The 21,255-nt window shown below is 38.2% G+C and overlaps 2 protein-coding genes across 2 annotated transcripts in view; both read right to left on the bottom strand.

Moving 5' to 3' along the window:
• LOC107668903 (thioredoxin domain-containing protein 9-like) overlaps nucleotides 1-1,641 on the bottom strand; it is a 4,459-nt gene extending 2,818 nt beyond the window's left edge. The window contains exons 1-2 of the mRNA XM_016460959.1: nucleotides 1,567-1,641; nucleotides 580-788 (exon numbers count right to left, since the gene is read on the bottom strand). Coding sequence (XP_016316445.1) covers nucleotides 580-765 — 186 coding nt within the window. The 5' untranslated portion in view covers nucleotides 766-788; nucleotides 1,567-1,641. The remainder of the gene's footprint in view (nucleotides 1-579; nucleotides 789-1,566) is intronic.
• Nucleotides 1,642-5,334: 3,693 nt separating this feature from the next.
• On the bottom strand, nucleotides 5,335-20,661 carry LOC107668902 (DNA repair protein REV1-like). The gene is made up of 18 exons (XM_016460958.1): nucleotides 20,527-20,661; nucleotides 17,973-18,039; nucleotides 16,034-16,166; nucleotides 13,846-14,014; nucleotides 13,490-13,762; nucleotides 11,990-12,690; nucleotides 11,772-11,876; nucleotides 11,557-11,673; nucleotides 11,315-11,441; nucleotides 10,414-10,542; nucleotides 10,152-10,306; nucleotides 9,549-9,668; nucleotides 8,845-9,065; nucleotides 8,560-8,732; nucleotides 6,893-7,137; nucleotides 6,427-6,620; nucleotides 5,638-5,871; nucleotides 5,335-5,543 (listed from the first exon to the last, which is right to left on the bottom strand). Exons 1-18 carry the CDS (start codon nucleotides 20,538-20,540, stop codon nucleotides 5,424-5,426), a joined length of 3,297 nt encoding a protein of 1,098 aa, XP_016316444.1. The 5' UTR covers nucleotides 20,541-20,661; the 3' UTR covers nucleotides 5,335-5,423.
• Nucleotides 20,662-21,255: the final 594 nt, after the last annotated feature.

Below are 21,255 nucleotides of genomic sequence, written 5' to 3'. Positions count from 1 at the left end.
GTAAAGCCTGTACAAATATTAGAAATCGTGAATATAAATAATTGGGAATCATGTAAAAAAAAAAAAAAACAGTGCACATTTCATTTATCTATTATAACATTTATGTTGTTTTGTTCGCTTGGCTGTTTTCTTATAAAAGTTCAAAAATTTGTCAAGTTTTTCGTCAGTTGTCTTTTTTAATTATATGATGTCATTACGTTGCTGTCTTGCCGCCAGCCAATCGCTGCATTGCTGATCGTGGTTTCGAGTATCGATACATACATACCTTTTAAACCAACCCATGAACGCGCAATTATCTCATATAACTCAATCCAGCCATACTAATCATCAACAACAGGTGCGTTCGAAGAACCGAATTAGCCAGATCCTGATTAGCGCGATGATATCATCTTGGATGTGACATTTCATCTCGGATGTAATAAGCGACGTACGAAGAACGGGCCCCTGATCTATTTCAATGCACTGTAATAAACCCCTCATGTAGATCCTCACTCATTTTGAATAAACATTGTAATGCTACATTTTAAACATGATCAAAATTTAGACCAAGATTTCTTTAAAAACATTCATAATACTCACCTGCTTCTGTTTCTGAGCTTTCTTAAGGGCCTCAAGCCTTCTCTCCTTCAGTAGCTCCAGCTCATCTTCATCCATGCGCTCCAACTTCTCCAGTTCGGCATCCAGTTGCTCTTCCACCATCCGTGCCGAATGCAGCACCTGCTGCTCCAGAGCTTTCGCAACAACCTCCATGGACTGACTGGCCATTTCCTCTCACTTCCTAACTGCCTCTTAGAAATACAGCACCATTTTGGTTGCAATTACATACTACTGACAAGTGTAACATCCCATTCAAAAAGAGTAAACAGTGAACTTAAAAATTATTCAAATAAATTAAAAAAAATTAAATCTTTATACTAGATTAACTTTAAATAACGTTTTATGACACGTCTAAAAACAACATGGCATTTGTGCCTACAATTTTTTTTTTAAATCAATTTAACTAGTATCTTGTCTGTTAAAATCAACAATAAGCTACTTGGAAAACAGTTCTGAATTGACACTTTTAAAGTGCATACAGCATAACATGTAACGAGGCAAATGCTTTTATGTAATGAAAGGTGTGGCACACAACCAATAGTCGCCTGGGTTTTATGGGCATTCTGTTTATTCACAACAATAGAGATACTGTTAGTGGGCCAGCGCTTGACCAGAGCCGCATAAAGACAAGCATGCCAACTTGGTTTACTTTCTCCAGTTCCTCGGTCTGTGTCTCATCGACAGTTGATCATTTCAACAGGCTGTAAGCTTTTGTAAATAAGGACTGTTGAGTTTAAAACTGATGCGAGGGCGTTGTGTCAAATCGTGCTAGTGCTAGCGTCTTGCTTTGGCTTCCAAGCACTGTGGTAACGGCAGTTTTGATCTCTAACAAAGACTAATAATTAGCGATTGCCTGGTTAATCGGAAAGAACACTCTCCAGAAAGCAACGACAAACTAGAAATAATTTAACTGACATAACGTTTAAAACGTATTACAGTTTTTTATGTAGGTCAGGGAAGCGCACTTACCGAAGCCGTATGATTTGTAGAAGGCGGCACGCTGACGCAGGTTTCACGTAAAGGCGTCGACTCGACTGATCACGTCACGCAATCGTAGCGCTTTCGACGCATTTTTGAAATATGTTTTATTGTTCTATCATACAGTTCTGTACAAATGTAAAAAGCAGTCACCTTGTTTATTTCAAAATAGCACGTCATTGGGCTTACCTTTACGGACATGGTAACCACACTTAGTTATACTAATGAATGATACAACAGTTATAATAATTTTTGTTACTGTAACTGTAGTATTTTGCTACATTACACAAAGGCAGCTCGTTCTAGAAGTACATTTAAACAATGCGCTCTAATGCTTTTTTTTTTATTTACGTTAGCTCAGTATAATTTTTATTTGTATTTTTCTACATTATCAAATATGACCAAATATATAAATGCAAGAGAAATGTAATAAATCATTTGCCTCTTCAAATGCACCATTAACATGTTGATTTTGCACCTTTTGTGTTGTACATCACCACTAACTATATCTTTTCTCAGTGTTATTAAATAGTCATCTACAGCCGCACAGACTTCACCAGAGATAAATGCCTTTTGTCTTCATCTTTATCTTTTTTAGGTGTCTTCTTTAATTAGCTTAGCATAAGATGTTTTTCTTACATTATCATTGTTGGTGACATTGTTTATAGATACATTTTAGCCTGATCCACAAATTATAAATACACACACAAAAAAAGACAGTATCACTTATCCAAATTTATTTGCAAATTTAGAAAACGTACAAATTTTGTCACAGCTTCAGGTCTTCAGGCACGGGTCATTCTGTCATGACAGATTTTTGACCAAATATGAATTTTTAGGCCTTCCTCTCTGTAATGGCATGATAATATGCGATAACAGATGTCTGTCTCTTGAGCAGCTTCTTAAAACCAAGAAAGTACAAACTTTGAGTACATTCTGGTAATACATAAAGCCAAACCTACATTGAACAAGACTTGAGGAAAATGTTTCACTGAAGAATCCACCTCGACCCATTATGCAGTTCACATCCACCTGATTGAAAAACCCTTCCTTTCCTCCAGCACCACATCCACAAATTTAGAATAAAAGACTGAGAAGCATGACAGGACATTAGATACTCAATTTAGTCAAATTAACCTGGCCAATGTTTTAATCTTTTTCTTCATAAATATTTATCTCTTTCTCTTTTACACATACAGACAAGCTTACAACAAGAAACAATCAATAAGAAGGAGTAATATTTTTCTAGAAAAACATAAATGTTAGCTTTACATAAAATGTTAGTATCCACATGCTAAACTGACTTTGATAGAAGGGGTTGTTTTTCCGATTTCCACTTTTAACATCTCAGACTGACCCCTAAAAGGCAAATAACATGCCACTCCATTTTGCTTTGCTACAAAGTCTGTAAATACTTCTGAGGCTTTCAAGATAAACACATATTCTGGAGTACGAGAAATTAAGAAAAGAAAGACAAGAAAAAAAATCCAAAAAGCTAACAGAGAGCAAAGAGGCTTGCTTTGCTTGGTTTAGGACAGTCAGTGCATTTAAAACATTCCAAAAAAAAAAAAAAAAAACCTTCTGGTAACATTTTATAACCAGGTTGTACATGTTAATATTAGTTAACCCAATAGGTAACATGAACTAAAAATCAATAATGCTTTAACCAAGATTTAAAGTGCTGTAAAATTATAATTTTTACATATACATCTTTAAATGTTACAAATGTAGTGTATGTTAATATTGGTTAATGCATTAGTAACTAACAAGAACTAGTAAAATAGTAACAATAACCAAGATGAATAAATTCTGTCAAAAATTATTCAATGTTAGTTCATGACACTTGATGCATTAACTAATGTTAACAAATCCAACCTGATTGAAAAGTGTTACCAAAATACCATCATGATGAAAGAAAAACTCAGTGTTCAGCTGCTTCTGAATGTAGCTGGCATGCTCATCTGTTCCTCATCATCATTGGCATGATCTCGTAATCCTCTGAGGAGAGGACAAGCGATGCTACAACGATTGGCAGACTCAAGTGGTTTTGTTGTCTCTCACAGGTCATGATGAGGTGGCAGGTCTGGGCTGATGTCACAGTGACTGAGGTTAGGACGGTCCTCCTATGTGATCTTCAGAGTGCTACCATAGGTTTGCTGTACCACTACCTGAACATTGTCAAGGATGAAGTCAAAGGCCATGCTCCATACTGACTCGGAGGACTGCTGCATAAGTCTGAAACCAACAGTTAAAACGATGAAATACTTTCATTAAGAAAGGCCCAATCAACCTACACTACTGTTCAAAGGTTTGGGGGGTCAGTAAGATTTTGAAATGTTTTTGAAAGAAGTATCTTATGTTCACCAAAGCCGCATTTCTATTTGATCAAAATACAGTAAAAATAGAAATATTATAAAATAACTGCTTAATTACAATAACTGTTTTTGATTTTTAAGTTATATTTATGGTCTTTTTATGCCTTTATTTTGAGAGGACAGTAGAGAGCTGACAGGAAAGCACTGGGAGGAGAGAAGGGAGCAGGATCGGCAAAGGACCTCGAGGCGGGATTCGAACTCGGGTCGCCATGAGCGCAGTTGTGCTACATGTCGTCGTACTAACCACAAGGCCATGGGCGCCGACACTGTCTTCGATTTTAATATTTTTTAAAATGTAATTTGACACATGATCCTTTAGAAATCATTTTAATATGCTGATTTGGTGCTTAAGAAACATTGATAAGAATAATGTTAAAAACAGTGACATTTTTTCAAGATTATTTGATGAATATTCAAAGTTTAAAAGACCAGCATTTACTTGAAATAGAAACATAGTAACACAATAGTAACACACACACACAAAAAAAATCCTCGTACTCTCCAAACTTTTAAACGGTAGTGTATTATTACTACTGGTGAGATGTATAATGTACTTGTGTTTGTTGTAGGAATTAGCCAGGAAGAATTCAGAGCTATACCTCTTCATGTATTTGATGACAAGGTAGAGTTTCTCCAGGTCTTTATCTTCCACGAGTTCTGTGCAGAACTTCACCACCTGGAGAATGTCCTCTTCCATAGGTTCTGTGAATATGCAGCGCCACACAAATAAACCAACTGCACAATATATGCGCAAATATATACTGGTATGTAAAAAGTTTTTGTTCTGCCATACCTGAGATGGTGGTGACCCATTCACGAAGCAGAGTTCTGATGTCACTGAATTCATAAGCTCCCGCTAGGGTTGGGACTGGGCGGGGATTAAATTTGGACAGCGTCTCTGGGACATCTGTGCTCGAAGAGGACGGGCACTGTACATTTTCTGTCTACCAATGAAAAACATCTCAGATAAATACCTTTTTTCCCTCAAAATTGTCAACATTTTGAACACAGATGTATTTAAAGTGTATCAAGTGGCAGAAGAATACAGGCGTACTTTGAGGCCTGGCTGTTTGAGTGGCAGAGGAAGTGTTTTGGAGGGGCTGGATTTGGCAGGGCTGTTTCCAGGAAATAGTTTTTTGTGTGGACTTGGAATAATAGGACCCCTTTAAGAAATTAACTTAAACTAATTTTTTATGCACACAGTTCAACTATTATGTACATGCAAAGCAACTGTTTCTGACATCTGGCCTTAAAGGAATAGCTTGATTGCTTGACTACCCGCATTCTTCAAAATATCTTCTTTTATGTTCAACATAAGAAAGAAACTCATACTGGTTTGGAACGGCATGAGGGCGAGTAAATGATAACAATTTTCATTTTGGTTGAACTATCCCTTTAAAGGGAAAACACTCTTCAAGAGATACAATAAATGTATGTATATGGTGCAGATATCTTGCACACCCCTACTCATTTTTACTCACCAGCACTGCTTTGAGCTTGAACATGGGCTTGAGTGTTTCCCTTGTTTCTATAAGCAGAGCACAACTCTTCCTGAAGCTCTCTGGGAAGAGCTGCAAACACATCTGGGTCAACCTGTTAAAAGTTCAGGTTAGGGTATCTAAAATACTAGTTTCTGATGGTCATTTCACCGTTTCCTCCCTGTGGTTGGGATGTTAATAGAATGTACCTGGGAGAAGTCAGGGAGCTCTAATATAAAGCCCGTTGTGCATGGTTGACCTAGCTGGTTTGGGAGCTGCAGTACAAGGGTGCCAAGCGATGGACCTGGAGGTGGAGAAGAGGAGGTTCGAGGCGGGGTTGAGAGATGAGATGAGGTGCTGGGCTGCTCCTCTCTGTGTCTCCAGGACTGCTCCACCTGTTTCCTTATGTCTACAGGTAAAGCCTCTAAAACAGACTGGTCCACCTGAATCAAAGGGAAAACAGGGGCTTACAATTCATTTGATATGCTACCATTCAGAAGACTGAGCTCGCTAAAATGTTAAAAAAAAATGTTTAAATAAGCTGCATTTATTAAAAAAAAAAAAAAAATAGCAGCAATACTGTTAAATATTTTTACTATTTAAAAGTACAATAATAAAATTTTCTATTTTCATATCATTTAAAATGTAATTATTCCTGTGATGACATTACTCTAGTCTTCAATGTCACATGATCCTTTAAAAATCATTCTAATATGCTGAGTATTCAATGTTGAAAACAGTTGTGCTGCTTAATATTTTTGCTGCAACTGATAGATTTTTACTGATACATCAAGATTCTTTGATAAATAGAAAGTTCAAAAGAAGAGCATTAGAAATATTTTGTAACAAAATATGTTGACCGTCACTTTTGATCAATCGAATGCATCTTTTTTTAAATAAAAGCATTTCTTATAAGAAGATGACCTTGCTGTCTGGATATCAGGCATAGTCTGTGTACTTTTTGTTTCTGAGGTGCATTCAAGCGAGGAGAATCTAACCTGAGAGGGAGATGGCACCTCAATGCTGACGTTTAGGCATGTCCTGACATGGTTGAGGGTGTGTGGATGGTGAAGTCCTCCTTTACTCGTTCCAGGCATTGGATCAGAGCTGGTGGAAGGTGGTGAGGATGGAGGGGTAACTCTCTCCTGACTGGAGGAGAAAGCTCTGGATGAAGAAGGGCTGGTTAAACCATCTAAAATACAAGCAACAGGGAAGGCATGTTAAGAGTTAGATACCAACATAAATCAAACACATATCCTATAAATCCAGGGTTCTTCAAATCTGGCCCTGCAGGGCTACTGTCCTGCAAAGTTTAGCTCCAACCCTAATCAAACACACCTGAGTGAGAAAATCAAGGTATTCAGAGTAACCAGTAGGTGTGTTTGACCAGGGTTAGATCTAAAACTCTGCAGGACAGTCCAGGGCTGGATTTGAAGAACCCTGTCCTAATCACACTGCTCCAACCTTGTGGTGCTAGTGGGTCTTTCTTGGGGCTGTGGGCAGGCTGTTTGGCCAGCAGCAGGTCTTTGATCGAGCGACCACGAGAGGGCCCTTGTCCTGATGGGTCTGCATGCGATCCCTCCAACTGCTGCACCTGCAGTCCCACTCCCCTCATGTCCTTTACATCCAATTTCATGGCATGGAATAGCTTAATGGCTTCAGCGGCAATCAGCTGACCACTGTCTGTGGGCTGAGCAAGTGAAACAGACCTGCAATGTGACAGTAATGTGAATGTCAAAAGTATATCAAAAATAGTTTGGTTATCAGTCAATATTAAAGCTGCAGTCCCTAAGTTTTGCCTCTTTGTCGCCATCTCTGTTTGAAAACCTGCAATTGCAGCTGTTTGCGGAATTAGCTTCCTTGCGTGGGTTGTGCACCGGCGGCTCCAGCGCGGATTAATCTAATGTTTTGAAGAGTATGTGTGTGTGGCAGTCAGTCACCGCACTGGTGTGGATATTTACTTTACTTCGCAATCACAGATTCTAGCCTACGTCATGGAATATATGACCCAAATAAGAATTTTCACCGTATATTGTCATGTGAAGTCTGCCACGTTTGTTCTGACCAACTGAGGAAAAAAGCATTGCAATAAATCGCACTACCAATTTAATCTAAAGATCGGTTAGCTCATATCACATCAATCCATGCAAATTATTATTATTGTTATACTTTATTCTCAAATTATTAATGTTAACAACATCAGCATTGCCTATAGTGTGTATTAGCGTGTAGATTTCAATTTCTGTACAGTCTAATCTCTAATTCTCATACCATTCGAATTTCATATTAAGAAATTCTTTTAACCCAAAAGGCAAATTATGCTCCCTTCCAACTGGTTGTCTTTAAAATACAAATCTTGTGTAATCCCAGGCTATCTGTAATCAGAAGCACATTTAAAACTGGAATATAATTTAATTTCATTCACATGTGTCTCATAAACACATAGTCCTTTCTGGATTACAATCCGCCATAAAAATTATACATTTAATTATTCCAGCTGCCTCGATCTGCCACCTGCAGGATCTTCACGTGCGATAGCCTAGTAGCCAGGACAACTTCTTTATGTTTACAGACGTGACGTAATGACGCAGTGCCATGCTCGAATTTCCCGTGAAAACTTCACTCAAATTAGAAAACATTATTATAAGCTAACCGTTGTGAATCGGGCTAAAGTAAGGCGATAGTTTGGCTGGCTGGTTATGCACTTTTTTATTTAGACAAAATTGTATAGAATTTTAGTTGTGACCACAACATGAAATTAATTACCTTCAGCTTATCGGTATTAGCCAAAATTTTAAATGGAAATTCAGCCTGTTTTCTAAATGCATGTTATTGAACTTATTGTGAACGATTCTTCCATGCATGTTTAATTTTTACATTTTTCCATAATTCTTAATCAATATGGCATAACTTGAATCTCTACTCATTAGTCTGCTTAAACACCACAGCTTTCTCCCAAACCAACTGCAAGCTTGCATTCAGATCTGCCTCCATCCAATCAACAACCAACAAACTGAACCAACATTTTTTTCTTTTTTAATATTCCGTTTCACTCAGATGTATGTCACAATAGAAATTATCTGTAGTGCATTTAATAGAGCACATTGTTAATTTATCCTGGTGCAAGTCACCTGGCAAAGTTGTCACATATCCCATGGCCACCATATTTGGCTGGCTCTACTGGAGCTCCTGGTTTCCGCACCATGACCTTCAGTGTAATCCGGCGACCTCTAAGCCCCGCCCCCTCCAACCTCTTCTGCACCTCCATAGATAGGTTTGTAAGGAAAGTCTCCGCCTCTTCAACCTAGCCAAGTATTAGAGGTGATGGGAAACATATGACAGAAGTCAACAGACTGAGGACAATGACAGATACAGGATGATTTGCAATGATTGCTGTAACTTGTATACTTCAAAACCTGTGTGAACCGAATGTTGTAGTTCATCTCTGCAGACACAGACTTTCTCTCCTTCTCACTGCGCACAGGCCTGTCATACAGTCCTCTGCAAAAGCGGAAAAGCATCTGTCCTGTCCTTGGCCCAAACTCCCTCTGCAGTCGAGAAATGGACAACTGCTGCAGGTCACCACAGGTACTCACTCTGAGGGAGGTCAGCTTGGAGCTCATTGAGCGACCCACACCTGCACATAAGAACACAGAAGCACCAGTCCAGACATACACAAATACAGCAATAAATTCCACTGTAAAACTCTGATTCAGATTAAAATACCCTACCATTCAAATGTTTGAGGCCAGAAAGATTTTTTTTTTTTTTTTTAAAGAAATAAATTAATACCATTATTCAGGAAGGATTAATTAAATTGATTAAATCTGACAGTACACTACAGACATTTAATATTACAAATTTATTTCAAAATAAATGTTGTTTTTCTGAACTTTCTATTCTTCAGAGAATCCTGAAAACGTGTCAAATTCTTCAAAGAATCCTTAAAATGTGTCAGTTTTCACAAAAATATTAAGCATTTTTTTTAAATATTTATATTTTTTTATAAAATAAATGCAGCCTTTTTGAGAATAAGATATGACTTTCAAAAACATTTAAAAGTCGTACCAAACTACCTAAACATTTGAACGGTATTGAATGTAGGATGCTCTGTTCTCACCAGGCAAACTGGATACAGGCTGATCCCTGATAAAATCATCCACTTCCTCCGATCTGAGGAAGTACTGCCCATTTGGTTTTGCCTTACGGGTTGCCATCCGAGCAAGAAGGATGTTGGAACCTATTAAGAAGTATAAGGGAAGTTACAAAATATTACAGAAATGAAGGAATACTAGCAACTTCATAACAAAAAAACATTGTCATTAAACTTCATTTCTAACATGTTGTTCCAAACCTTTATGACTTTTGTGGAAGGTAAATTTTTAAAGAATATCCTGGCCACTCTTTTCAAGTTAGAAGTAAGTAAATGAGGACTGGAACTCTCGAGCTCCAAAAAAAAAGTTAAAGCGATACAATAGCTTAGTGCGAGTAACAAACTAAAGTTGTTTCGCTGTACCTGACTTTGGCATGTTCACAAGAGTTCATGAGAAAAGCACAATGTTATTGTATGGCTTTTATGGCACTTTTGCATCATTGCAATATTCCTATTCATTGCAATTACCGGGAAATGAGAAAGAGCAGCACATTCTTAAAAAGATCCATGGGAGAAAGTAAGTCATAAAGGTTTGGAACAAAATGCAGGTCAGTAAATAAATTCTCTTACCCATTCCAACTGAGGCAGAGCAACCAGTCTTTTCCTTTATGTCTTCACGAATGGCTCGAGCCAAATCATCAGGTGTAACTCCCAGCTCAACCAGAAGATTTGTGGCATCTACCAGCGCCTCGTCACAACTTAGTGCCTCAATGTTATGAGTGTAACTATAAAACAAGCAACCATGAAGCAAAAGAATTGTTGCCTTTGTCTGCTGGCATTAGGAATAATGTAGCAATCCAAAAAAAGTTGCAACAAACATTATATCTGGTACCTGGCCAGGGTCTCATACATGGACAAAGCCACCTCTTTATATGCCTGGAAGTCATATGGGACAGACTGCAGATCAGGACAGAGCTGCTTAGCCCGGCCAAAGAACATGCCGTTTCTCACACCAGCCTGCCTGTAAGAGAGAAAAACAGAGTAACAGGTACCGCTGGAAGTCATACTGTATTAAAGACAGTACATGTTAGAAAAAAATGTTTGTGGTCTCCAATAGTCAGTTAGCTTTGAATCCATCTATATCTGTGGTTCTCAACCAGGGGGCCTCAAAATAAGACAAAATAAGCATTAGAATAAGCTTAAAAAAAATAAAAAAAAAATCATGGACTTAGATGATCAAGGTATACTGTATGAGGAAGCCTAAATTACAAGTGTAACTTGGAGAAAACCTGGGGAATTTAAAATATTCAAATGCCATTGACTTATTTTTAAAGAATACAATATTTTCTCGTTGTGCAAAGCTCCAAAATATTTAATCAGGCAGACATTCTAAAGTATTTAAAAAAATCTTATACAGTAAAACAAAAACATCTAAATTAAGAAGAGTGGGATCCCAGAAGAACATTTAGCTTGTGAAAATTCTGTAATTCTGAAACTTATTTCATTTGAATTATAATTATTTTAGCTACTTATTTTAATCTAAAGGACAATCCTAGTTTCTGTAAATTAAAGCAGATGTACCAATGGAAACCTACAGTATTAGCCTAAATGGGGGGCCTTCAAATATTGCTCGGGTCAATGGAATTAAAAAAAGATGAGAACCACTAATCTAGTATTTGCTATTTTAAAAATGGAATGGATATTTGGCAGATACAGACATGTCAATTTTACAATCTTTTTTGGGGGGGTTCATATTGCACAAGAAAGGAGCCTGGCATGTTTACAATGAATACCTGGCCTCGTAACTGCAAGATGCAATCTCTGCCATAGAGAGGGCAGCCAGGTCCAGATCCACTCCATTACTGGGAACTTCTTCACATTGTGGAGATGGGGTCATCTCAAGATCACCATCTGTCTTCTCTAAAGCAGAAAGAACAATGGTCACCTAAATTCAAACTTCAAAAATGTACAAGACATTAATTCTAGACTTCAAGCAAAATTTAACCAACATCTTCCTCCTAGAACCTGAGCTTACCTTTCCTATACTGTTTCTGTTTCCTCTGGTAGTACTGAAACTCAAGCTGAGGATTTGAACCAGGTCGCTGTGCAACACGGCCTGGACCACGGTTACTAGTCACCGCAACCGGTTTCCCTGGAGTACAGATTGACCATCAGTAAAGCTCAGTTTATCAAAGTCAACAAGCTGCAACAAGAAACTTCAGCACTTCCCTCCAATTCACTAAAACGTACCTATGAGATCTGGTCTGTGTCTGATCCCTACTGACACAAAGAAGCAGTCCATATCCACATGAAGAATGCAGGATTGACGCACCTGAGGAGCAGCCATTAAGGAACCTGGGCCAAAGAGAAATAAACTTTTTTTTTTGGCAAAATGCTGCATCACAAAGACACATGCTTCTCAACAACATAAAAGAAATACACAAACATAAACCACAAAGACAAGATACCTGAACTGCAATTAGCTTTGAGCTTCTTCAGTTTCTCTTTTCCAGAGAAAACAGCTCCTCCTGCAGCTCGCCTCCTGCTCTGAAGGGCATTGACATACTCTGAGAACTCATTTCGCCATGTAGAAATATGATGCAGCCTTGAGTGAGAAAAGAACTCTGATATGACTCCAGCCTCTGCTCCTTTGCCCGACCTTCCTGGCTGATGACTAGAGTCTGCAAGATTGGAGGAGTTAGGGGTCATGTGATAGCTCCCATTTAGTCGAACTCTTGTCTGATCGTGAAGATTCCCCTTCTGAGGAGCAGCTGAAGTTCCTGGATTAGATGTTGGTTTTGGATGGAGGTCCTTTTGCATACTGTGAAGACCAGGCTGCTTTGCAGGACTGGCAGTGGATATTAAGGACCTCTGATGGAAATTTGATTTTGACCCAGCAGAAGAGCAGCTGGGCTCCTCCCTATCCCTGCTTTCAGTCTGTGGGAGGTGAGACTGATGGGACCCTATGTCAACAACATGTGGAGAATGTTCTGCAAAAGAGTCCTGAGGCTTTAAGGCACCATTCACAGGGTGTACATAACCATTAGTTAACGAAGTGTCTTGTGAGCCTCTTGGCAATAGGGCACAGGCGTCATCATCATCTCCATCATGAATCCCATTAACTCTAGGCCTCTCTGCATCCTCCTCAATTATGCTACAGGAACCATTTCTGCCAGACAAAAGGAGAGAGGACAAAAAGATACATAATTAAATAATTTCCCAAATGTTTTTATTTAAAGGATTAGTTCACTTCCAGAATAAAAGCTTCTTGATAATTTACTCATCCCATGTCATCAAAGATGTTCATGCTTTTCTTTCTTTAGTCAAAAAGAAATTTAAGGTTTTTGAGGGAAACTATCCAGGATTTCCAGACGAGCATTTATGGTTAAAAAGTATATACATTTTATTTATTTATTTTTATCTTTTCACTAGATAAGACCCTTATTCATCGGCTGGGATCGAGTAGAGCCCTTTGAAGTGAGTAAATTATCAGGAAATTCTTATTCTGGAAGTGAACTAATCCATTAAGTATACAGAAGGGGTGTAAAAACTTCGCGCCGGAGCAGTCTTATCTGACCAGCAGGCCAATACGATAAATTGAAAAGTTATTTACCTGTTATAGCAGATAACTGATAAATGGCTGATAAATTTCTATACTATTTTGTCTAAATAAAATAAATAATAAATAGTACACTTGACAGTGTTTTTTAATTTTTTGTTTTTAAAGATTACATAACACATGTAATCTAAATGTAAATATTGGGTGAATGAAAACATGCAATTTAATATCCAATCTATATCCAAAAATGATCAATATGATCAATTAACAAAAAATAAAAAAATCTATTTGTTGTGTTGCATGTTCTATCTTGGATCTTAAAGCAGCAGAATCTTTTCTTTCTTTCAAATACATGCAGCATTTGACACTCACATGTGCCAATGGATCCCCGTTTATAAAGCATACTCACAGTCTGACATCTAGCTGGTGATTGGTTCGCTCAGTGAAGTTGGCTGTGTGGTTAGCGTGAGTGGATTTGAGAACTTCTTTAGAGAGGGTTTGAGTGTGGCTGGGCTGAGGCTTGATGCTGTCTGACTGGGGGTGGCTTGGATTGGGTTTGAATGGGTCATTGGTGGACGACAGATCCTGCTTTCCTCGTGCACAAATACTGGTAAAGTTCAAGCTTTTTTGCTTCGCATAGAGCTGATATTGGACATATGAAAGTTGGCAGCCTGCCTTTATACTGCACAAAAGCAAAAAAAAATAAAATTAGTATGCATATATTATTGTGCTTCTATAACCTGCAAAGTACACATAAACACACACCTGTCTGTGATCCACTCTGGCCGCACTACTTTCTCTCCCTTGAGCTCTTGTATTTTGCTGTTGGGCAGGTTGGTGGCAATGATATGTGTAGTTTTGGAGCGAGTGTAATAGAGATGGAACTGTCCACCATGCAGCATCATCAGCCTGCGCAGCTCATCTGCACTGGGATCTACATACAAAAAATACACAATACAAGATAGCACAGTACTCATCATCCTGACACATTCAGCTATAGTGCTCAAATGGTAAACACAGGCTCGAATCCAGTCAGCAACATTTCTTTCAAATCATTCAACTTCATTTTTTGGTCACACTTTATTTTAAGGTCCAATTCTCGCTATTAATAAACCATTAACTATGACTTTTGCCTCAACAAACTACTAATTTGCTGCTTAGGGACGTAGAATATGGTCATGTAGAATATGTGCTTTATAAGTACTAATAAACAGCCAATATGTTATTAATAGGCATGCTAATAAGCAACTAGTTAATAGTGAGTATTGGTCCCTATACTAAAGTGTTTCCCATTTTTCCTATAAATTTTGCTCATCCTTGTCTATACAAACAAATAAACAATAATACTGTTATTATTGAGTATTATTGATTGTTCAGCCAAAAATGAAAATTCTGTCATGAATTACTCACCCTCATGTCGTTCCAAACCCGCATGACATTCGTTCATCTTCAGAACACAAATAAAGATATTTTTGATGAAATCCAAGAGCTTTCTGACCCTGCATAGACAGCAACGCAACTGACATGTTCCCAGACCAAGAAACGTAGTAAGGACATCAATAAAATAGTCCATGTAACATCAGTGGTTCAATTGTAATTTTACGAAGCTACGAGAATACTTTTTATGTGCAGAGAAAACAAAATGACTTTATTCAACAATTCTTCTCCTCAAAATCACAAATTCCACCATTGACAGTACCACGACGTGCATGTGTTGTTTACATGCAGAGGTACTCTCAATAATGGCGGAAGACATGATTTGGAGGAGAAGAATTACTGAATAAAGTCATTATTTTTGTTTTATTCTAGTATTCTCGCAGCTTTGTAAAATTACAGTTGAACCACTGATGTCACATGGACTGTTTTACCAATGTCTTTACTACTTTTCTGGGTCTGGGAACATTTCAGTTACATTGCTCTCTATGGAGTGTCAGAGAGCTCTCGGATTTCATCAGAAATATCTTAATTTGTGTTCCGGAGATGAACAAAGGTCTTGCGGGTTTGGAACGACATGAGGGTGAATACTTAATGACAGAATTTTCATTTTTGGGTGTACTATTGTTTTAATAATATTTATTAATGAAAAATGTAATTAATAAAATAACAACAATAATAATGTTAAAGGGGTCATATGATGTTGCTAAAAAGAACATTATTTTGTGTATTTGGTGTAATGAAATGTGTTTATGCGGTTTAAGGCTCAAAAAACACATTATTTTCCACATGGGCTTGCGGCAACCACATGTGACGACCCTGGGCTGGACTCCGCTTCGATCCAGTGATCGAAGCGCAAAGTTGTTGTATTTCCTCAGCAACCAGCACGGATCAGCTCTAGGCATGACGAAGCAGATATCGTCCTCTTTTGGAAGGCCAAACAAAGTAGTTTCGCTTTCACAACAAAACACACAGCGCCTTCACGACATGACGGCAGCAACAACAATACTACAGTGAGAATAAAAGTTACGCCTTTTTTCTTTGCATGAACATTTGGGCGGCGTTATGCAAATCTTCCCACATCGTGACGTAGATATGTGGGGGCGTGTTAGAACGAGCCGTTTTAGGTAGGCGTGGCTGACTCTTAACTTCTATAAAGAATATCTCTTTGGATTTGAGACTTTAGTCTTTGCAACTTTACAGATCTTCTTTATGCACCAAGAGCTTGTAACACTCCAAAGAGAAAGGACAAATTGAAATCGCATCAATGACCCCTTTAATGATAATAATAATATCTCTATAAAATGTAAAATACTATTCATATTAAATATTTGTATTAACATTTATAATAAAACACAAATAAAAAAAATGTTTATAATGAAGGTAATAATGATGCTGCTGCTGCTCCAGATGCATTATGCAGTAAAACTGATCTCAATTCAGGAAGAAAGTTTGTTTTCCTGTTCACGTTTGTTATCACAGCACACGTGGGTGGCGAGGATGCTGGAAGAGATCTGACCTGTGTATCCATTGACGTAGATAGCCACACCACTGAAGATACAGGAGGATGTTCCATCTTTCTGCTTCTCTCTCGGGGCATCCTTCTGAAACTGCTCCTCAAGCTTAGAGATTTTTGCAGCCATGTAACCACCCTAAAAAAAATTCAACAAACAAACCTGTGATGTTAATTTGATTTCTAATACCAATAAAAAAAATCCCACTCACATGAACACAGCCTCATAAGATCAAGAAATAAGGCAAAGCAGAGACTCTACAGTGCGACCATTTCAGTAAACTACTGCGTGCGACTATGAAAACATATTTAGGAGCACCAGTGCGACTGACCAGATCTTCATCATATTTGTGATTGTGATCGCTGAGGGGAGCTTCAAAGATTTCTACGTGTTTTTGCAGCGTTGAGTAATGTATCACAGACATATCTCATGAATCCTTTCATAAGCAAAGTGTAGACAGGGTGTAAATAAGAGATTCATTGTGCAGTGTAGAGAGCTTCGTTGATTATAAATGTGAGCTCGCGATGAACTAAGATGAGTGACAGCTTTTAATTATTTTTAAGGGAGTTTGTAAATGTGATACTTATTTAATATAACAGTTAAATAGACAAGAAGTTAATATTAAGTGACTTACATTGTCTGCCTATAACACTATGGTCTGATTTTGCTCTATTTCGTCGTCGAAAATTGTTTCAAACAGTCACAGCTCAGCCGCTGCGCGTCTCCATTCAAACACAGCGGTGTTTCGTTTATGAATGAAATAATTTTTTTTTTTAATTTGACAAAAGATTACATACTTTAAATAAAGATAGAAAAATGCCATTACAAAGGTAAAAACTAAATTCTACTGTAAATCACTTTAAGGAGTCAAATATCACGTCATAATGGGAAGGCTATTTTTGTATCAAATTTTGGTGCTCCTAAATTTTTGACTGTGCTCCTAAATTTTTTAAGTTAGGAGCACAAGCGCTCCTAAAAAGAAAAGTAAGCGTAGAGCCCTGGAGAGCACACACAGACTATGCAGACACAGTAAAAACAATTCTAACCCCTGTAAAAAAAATGAACAGACTGCAATATAGACATGCACAAAGAAAAACGTGCAGCTTCTGGCTGACAAGCGTTTGATTACGTCTCAGACATTCAATGAGACTGGAGGTGCAAGTCTGCCCTGCTGGCACAGCGACTCTGTCTCCATGGCAACGGATGGAACGCTGGGATTCAGGAGTTAAGCCTGAACCAATAAACAGACTCACACACACACAAAAATACTCCACACACAAGGCCTGAAGGCAACCACTGTGCTGTTTAATTAAATAAAATAATTATGCACAAAATAGTTGTCATACTGTACATGCACTGGCTTCACTTTCACATCTGCATTATGCTAGCAAATTACTAAATTATTAACTGAAAATCAACAAATTGCACAAGCTCCACCCTTTTGGTTCTCAGATTTGGTGGCAACACATTATGGATGTCATATTATAGGGAAATGTCGTGAAATGTTATCAGTGAAGACAGAAGCTCTTGGAGTTGTTTATGCCAGTGTGGTTCTGCTAATGCCTGAGGAACACGAGGACATTGAAGCCTATCAAATCTCTTGCTCTGCTCGGAGCCTCGGACTGTGGCGGCAGAGCAGAGGTGCTGGTCACTAGTGAGGAAAATTGAGATAGATTACTCACTGGTGTAATACAAATGAAAACCTGTCTAGACTTCAGCATCAACACACATACACCCACCAGCTCTCACATGAAGGGGAATGTTCGACTGGTGGTCAATGGTTATGAGGTTAAAATTACAGCATAAATAATAAATGAACCATGTTTAGAGGGGCAGCCTGGAAAGACAACACAGTACAAAAGAGAACTGTGAAAAAAGCAGCTGCTGAGGCTTCCTGCTTTCAATAATAAACACATTTCATAATAAAGAACAACAGACTCTTACCCGTCCTCCCCACCCATCATCTTCACTGGCTTTCTTTCTCCATCCATCTCGACTCATACTGAGGGACCTGAAAGACAACAATTAAATGTAATGAGTCAAAAACTAAATGTGTTAGCGACAGAAAATTAACATATAAAAATGAGGACAAAATATGCACATCTGTTCTCTTCATCACTTACATGAATTTACAGACTCAGGGAAAGGAAGCGAGCTACTGTACATACAAGTGCTACTGCTTTAATTAGCAGGCAGATGATTCCTTTAATAAAGAAAATGCAACTGAAATGCTGAATCCGGAGCGGAGAATAAATCTAATCCATTTAATTTGTATAGTGCTTTTCACAATACACATTGTTTCAAAGCAGCTTTACAGAAAATCATGATGTTAAATGTTTATAATATCTTCATGCTTCATGGTTGCATGTAATAGATTAGAGCCGGGCGATAATATAGTTTACATTTTTCGACAATATAAACAATTAAGCAGTTGAATTTTGCAAAGTCGGAGAGAAGTGCAATCCTCTAAATTAGACCTCTTATCGAACACCAAACTAAAAGAATTGTATGCATTTGGCAGACACTTTTATCCAAATCGACTTACAATGCATTCAACATTGAATGCACTGCATTCAAGCAAATTCTTAGTCTTTGTAGAATGCATACACCTCACCTTTGAAAAACAGAGTTCAAAGGTGAATGGAAAGCACATGATCAGCATTTTCTCCAAGTACTGCACACCTTATCAGAGCACAGGTCATCTGTAAAATCTGTTTCAGTCTTGTACTTTTATTCTTGACAAATTAATATGCAAGACCTCCATTTCACTGTCTCCTTGATAATTTTGCCTCTGTGGTACAGATCAGACCAAACAACGCATCCCAAAAGTAAAAGGGAAGTCATTCTTATCTCTGTAGCATGTGATGAGCATAGCAAGGCAGAATAACCATTATTAGGGATGAATCCTGCTTACTCCCTCCATCATAAAAAAAATCACATACACAATCTCATTCTCCACAGGAAGCTGTATTGAGCGCATCTTCACACATATGGTGCAAAACAAAGCTTCTAATCGGCTTTGTCCAAATATGCACCTCCTATCCACTCAAATGAAACATCAAAGTGTCTGTCTCAGTCTTTCTTGCTTGATTTCTTTTTCAACACAAACACTAGGTGCTACATGAGCAGCTAGGCTAACTTTATCATCAGCCTGCTCCCTTCAGATATCAGGAGTAGCACAGTCTCAGTGTTTTCATTAAATGTGGTAGTGAATGAGAGTTCAGAAACGTGTACATAATTCAAATTAAACTATTATTTAATAAAGAGTAGCATACCAGTGTTATTTATTGACACATGCTGGAGTATTTCTCCTTATGTTACAAATTTAATAGTCATGTTATGGTATGTGACACATTTTATTATGCACTACTGGGTGATACTGGACTGAATCAAACTGTGGCAGCTCAGGCAATCGGACAAAAACATTTACTGAAAAACATCTGATTATTTTACCCTAAATTACACTACAAATATACAACAGATACCTGCTTCATTAGGCCATTCAATGCACTTTTGCAGTAGGCAGTTGACTGTTTTGCTGTCAATAAAAACAATAGTCCAAAAAACATTTTAAAAATCATAAAGATTATTACATTTACAGCTGAAAAGGCACCAAACCAACTTATGTGGTCTCACAGCCTGTCCAACCTTGTGTTCAGTTGATTTAGCTGGTCAGCCAGCTGGTCTCACTGCTTGACTAACTGAAAAGTGTCCAAAACTCCTCTAAAACCAGCAACTAAGAATGGCAAACTGGTTTACGTCGTTCTTTTTAAACCAGGGATGACTGAGGGAGGCTTTGAAAGAGTTGACAAATGGACAGATCCACGTTCACTGAACTGTCAACAAGCAACAATATTGTACACATACCAGAAATAAAAATAAAAGATAGTTACAAAATCAGACGTGATAGCTTCCTAATAAGAATGATACAGAGTAACGTTATTGGGTTTATTTAGCTTTACTTTAACACATCGGCCGTCACATGGGACATGCCTGGCCATGTGAATGACTGTCTCGACTAGAAGAAAATACTGTGCTGCAAATCTGGGAAACCTAAATTCGACTCAGAAAATAAGTTAGTGGGACAGTTGATAGAGACAGTGATCAGACACAGAGGGCACTAACAAGGCATGTGACATTTCGTGCATAATAAACTGGATTCCCGACAACCTTTTAGCACATTGTTGCAGAAGTGCAACACAGCAGCACACATCAGATCGATCAGTTCAACATACAACTGTAGCGTCACTCTGCGTGTGATGCGCGGTTTCTTTTTAAAACGAAACCTCTGAAAACTGAAATTGTTGCTCACCAATTATCCCCCTTCTTTACAGATGTATTTTGTTCAAACCAAAGCGCCTTTGTTTCCGCTCTTGGGTTGCGTTCACCCCTTTTGTGTCAGATTTGAAAGATTACTAACAGAGACTTGGTGCATGCTGGGCTCTGTCCATATCAACATGCTCCCGCGACTGCACGATTCTCCCCTTTTACCACTCACTCGTATCTCTCCATTACTAGCCGCTTGCTCACTGTCGATTTTCTGCTTGTTTTCCGCGTAAGACCCTCCTCCTCCTCTCAGCCGGGGTCACACAGTGACAACGATAGCCCTGTCTGTATCTCACAGCACCCTCAAGCGGTCTATTAGTGACTCTACACTTGACGTAGCGCGCAGAGTTTAGCGTTTGAATTTTAATCACGTAGCGCTGACGTCACTCCCAAATGTTCCAATGGCGAAGCTTGGCTCGTGTATATTAATTAGGTCGTGACGTTTCGCCGGGTAACTTTCCAATGGCTAGGTCTACCTCATGAATATTAAGAAATGAGCCTTCGCCTTGGTAGGATTCGTGATTCACAAATTGTGTTGAATTTAGCATATCATTGTGATCGAACTCAATGAATGGCAGTTTCGTGGAGAATGTGAGGTAGTCTTTTTTACACCCCAAAGGAAAACCATACCCGAGAAAACGTTTTTGTTGATGCTAGTCTGAAGAGGTGTAAGAGGTGTACAGATTGTTTGTTTTATTGTGTAGCAGCTGTGGTGAAACCAGTAATCTTGGATACAGTGGGAAATGACCGCCCTTTTGTGAACTGACTGATGTTTATAAATGATGATCAACTGTTTGGGTAAACTATATGGAAGCCCATTTTTGCCTCATAAGAAAAAAAAACTTTGGTAAATCATAACTTTTAGAATAAATTAGATAATTGTGAGATTATGATATTAATA

The sequence above is a fragment of the Sinocyclocheilus anshuiensis genome, unplaced genomic scaffold (genome assembly GCF_001515605.1).
Source record: "Sinocyclocheilus anshuiensis isolate Anshui unplaced genomic scaffold, SAMN03320099.WGS_v1.1 scaffold136, whole genome shotgun sequence".
In the NCBI taxonomy this organism is placed as follows: Eukaryota; Metazoa; Chordata; class Actinopteri; order Cypriniformes; family Cyprinidae; genus Sinocyclocheilus; species Sinocyclocheilus anshuiensis.
Note: the sequence above shows the minus strand (reverse complement) of the source record. Positions and strands in the feature narration are given on the sequence as shown.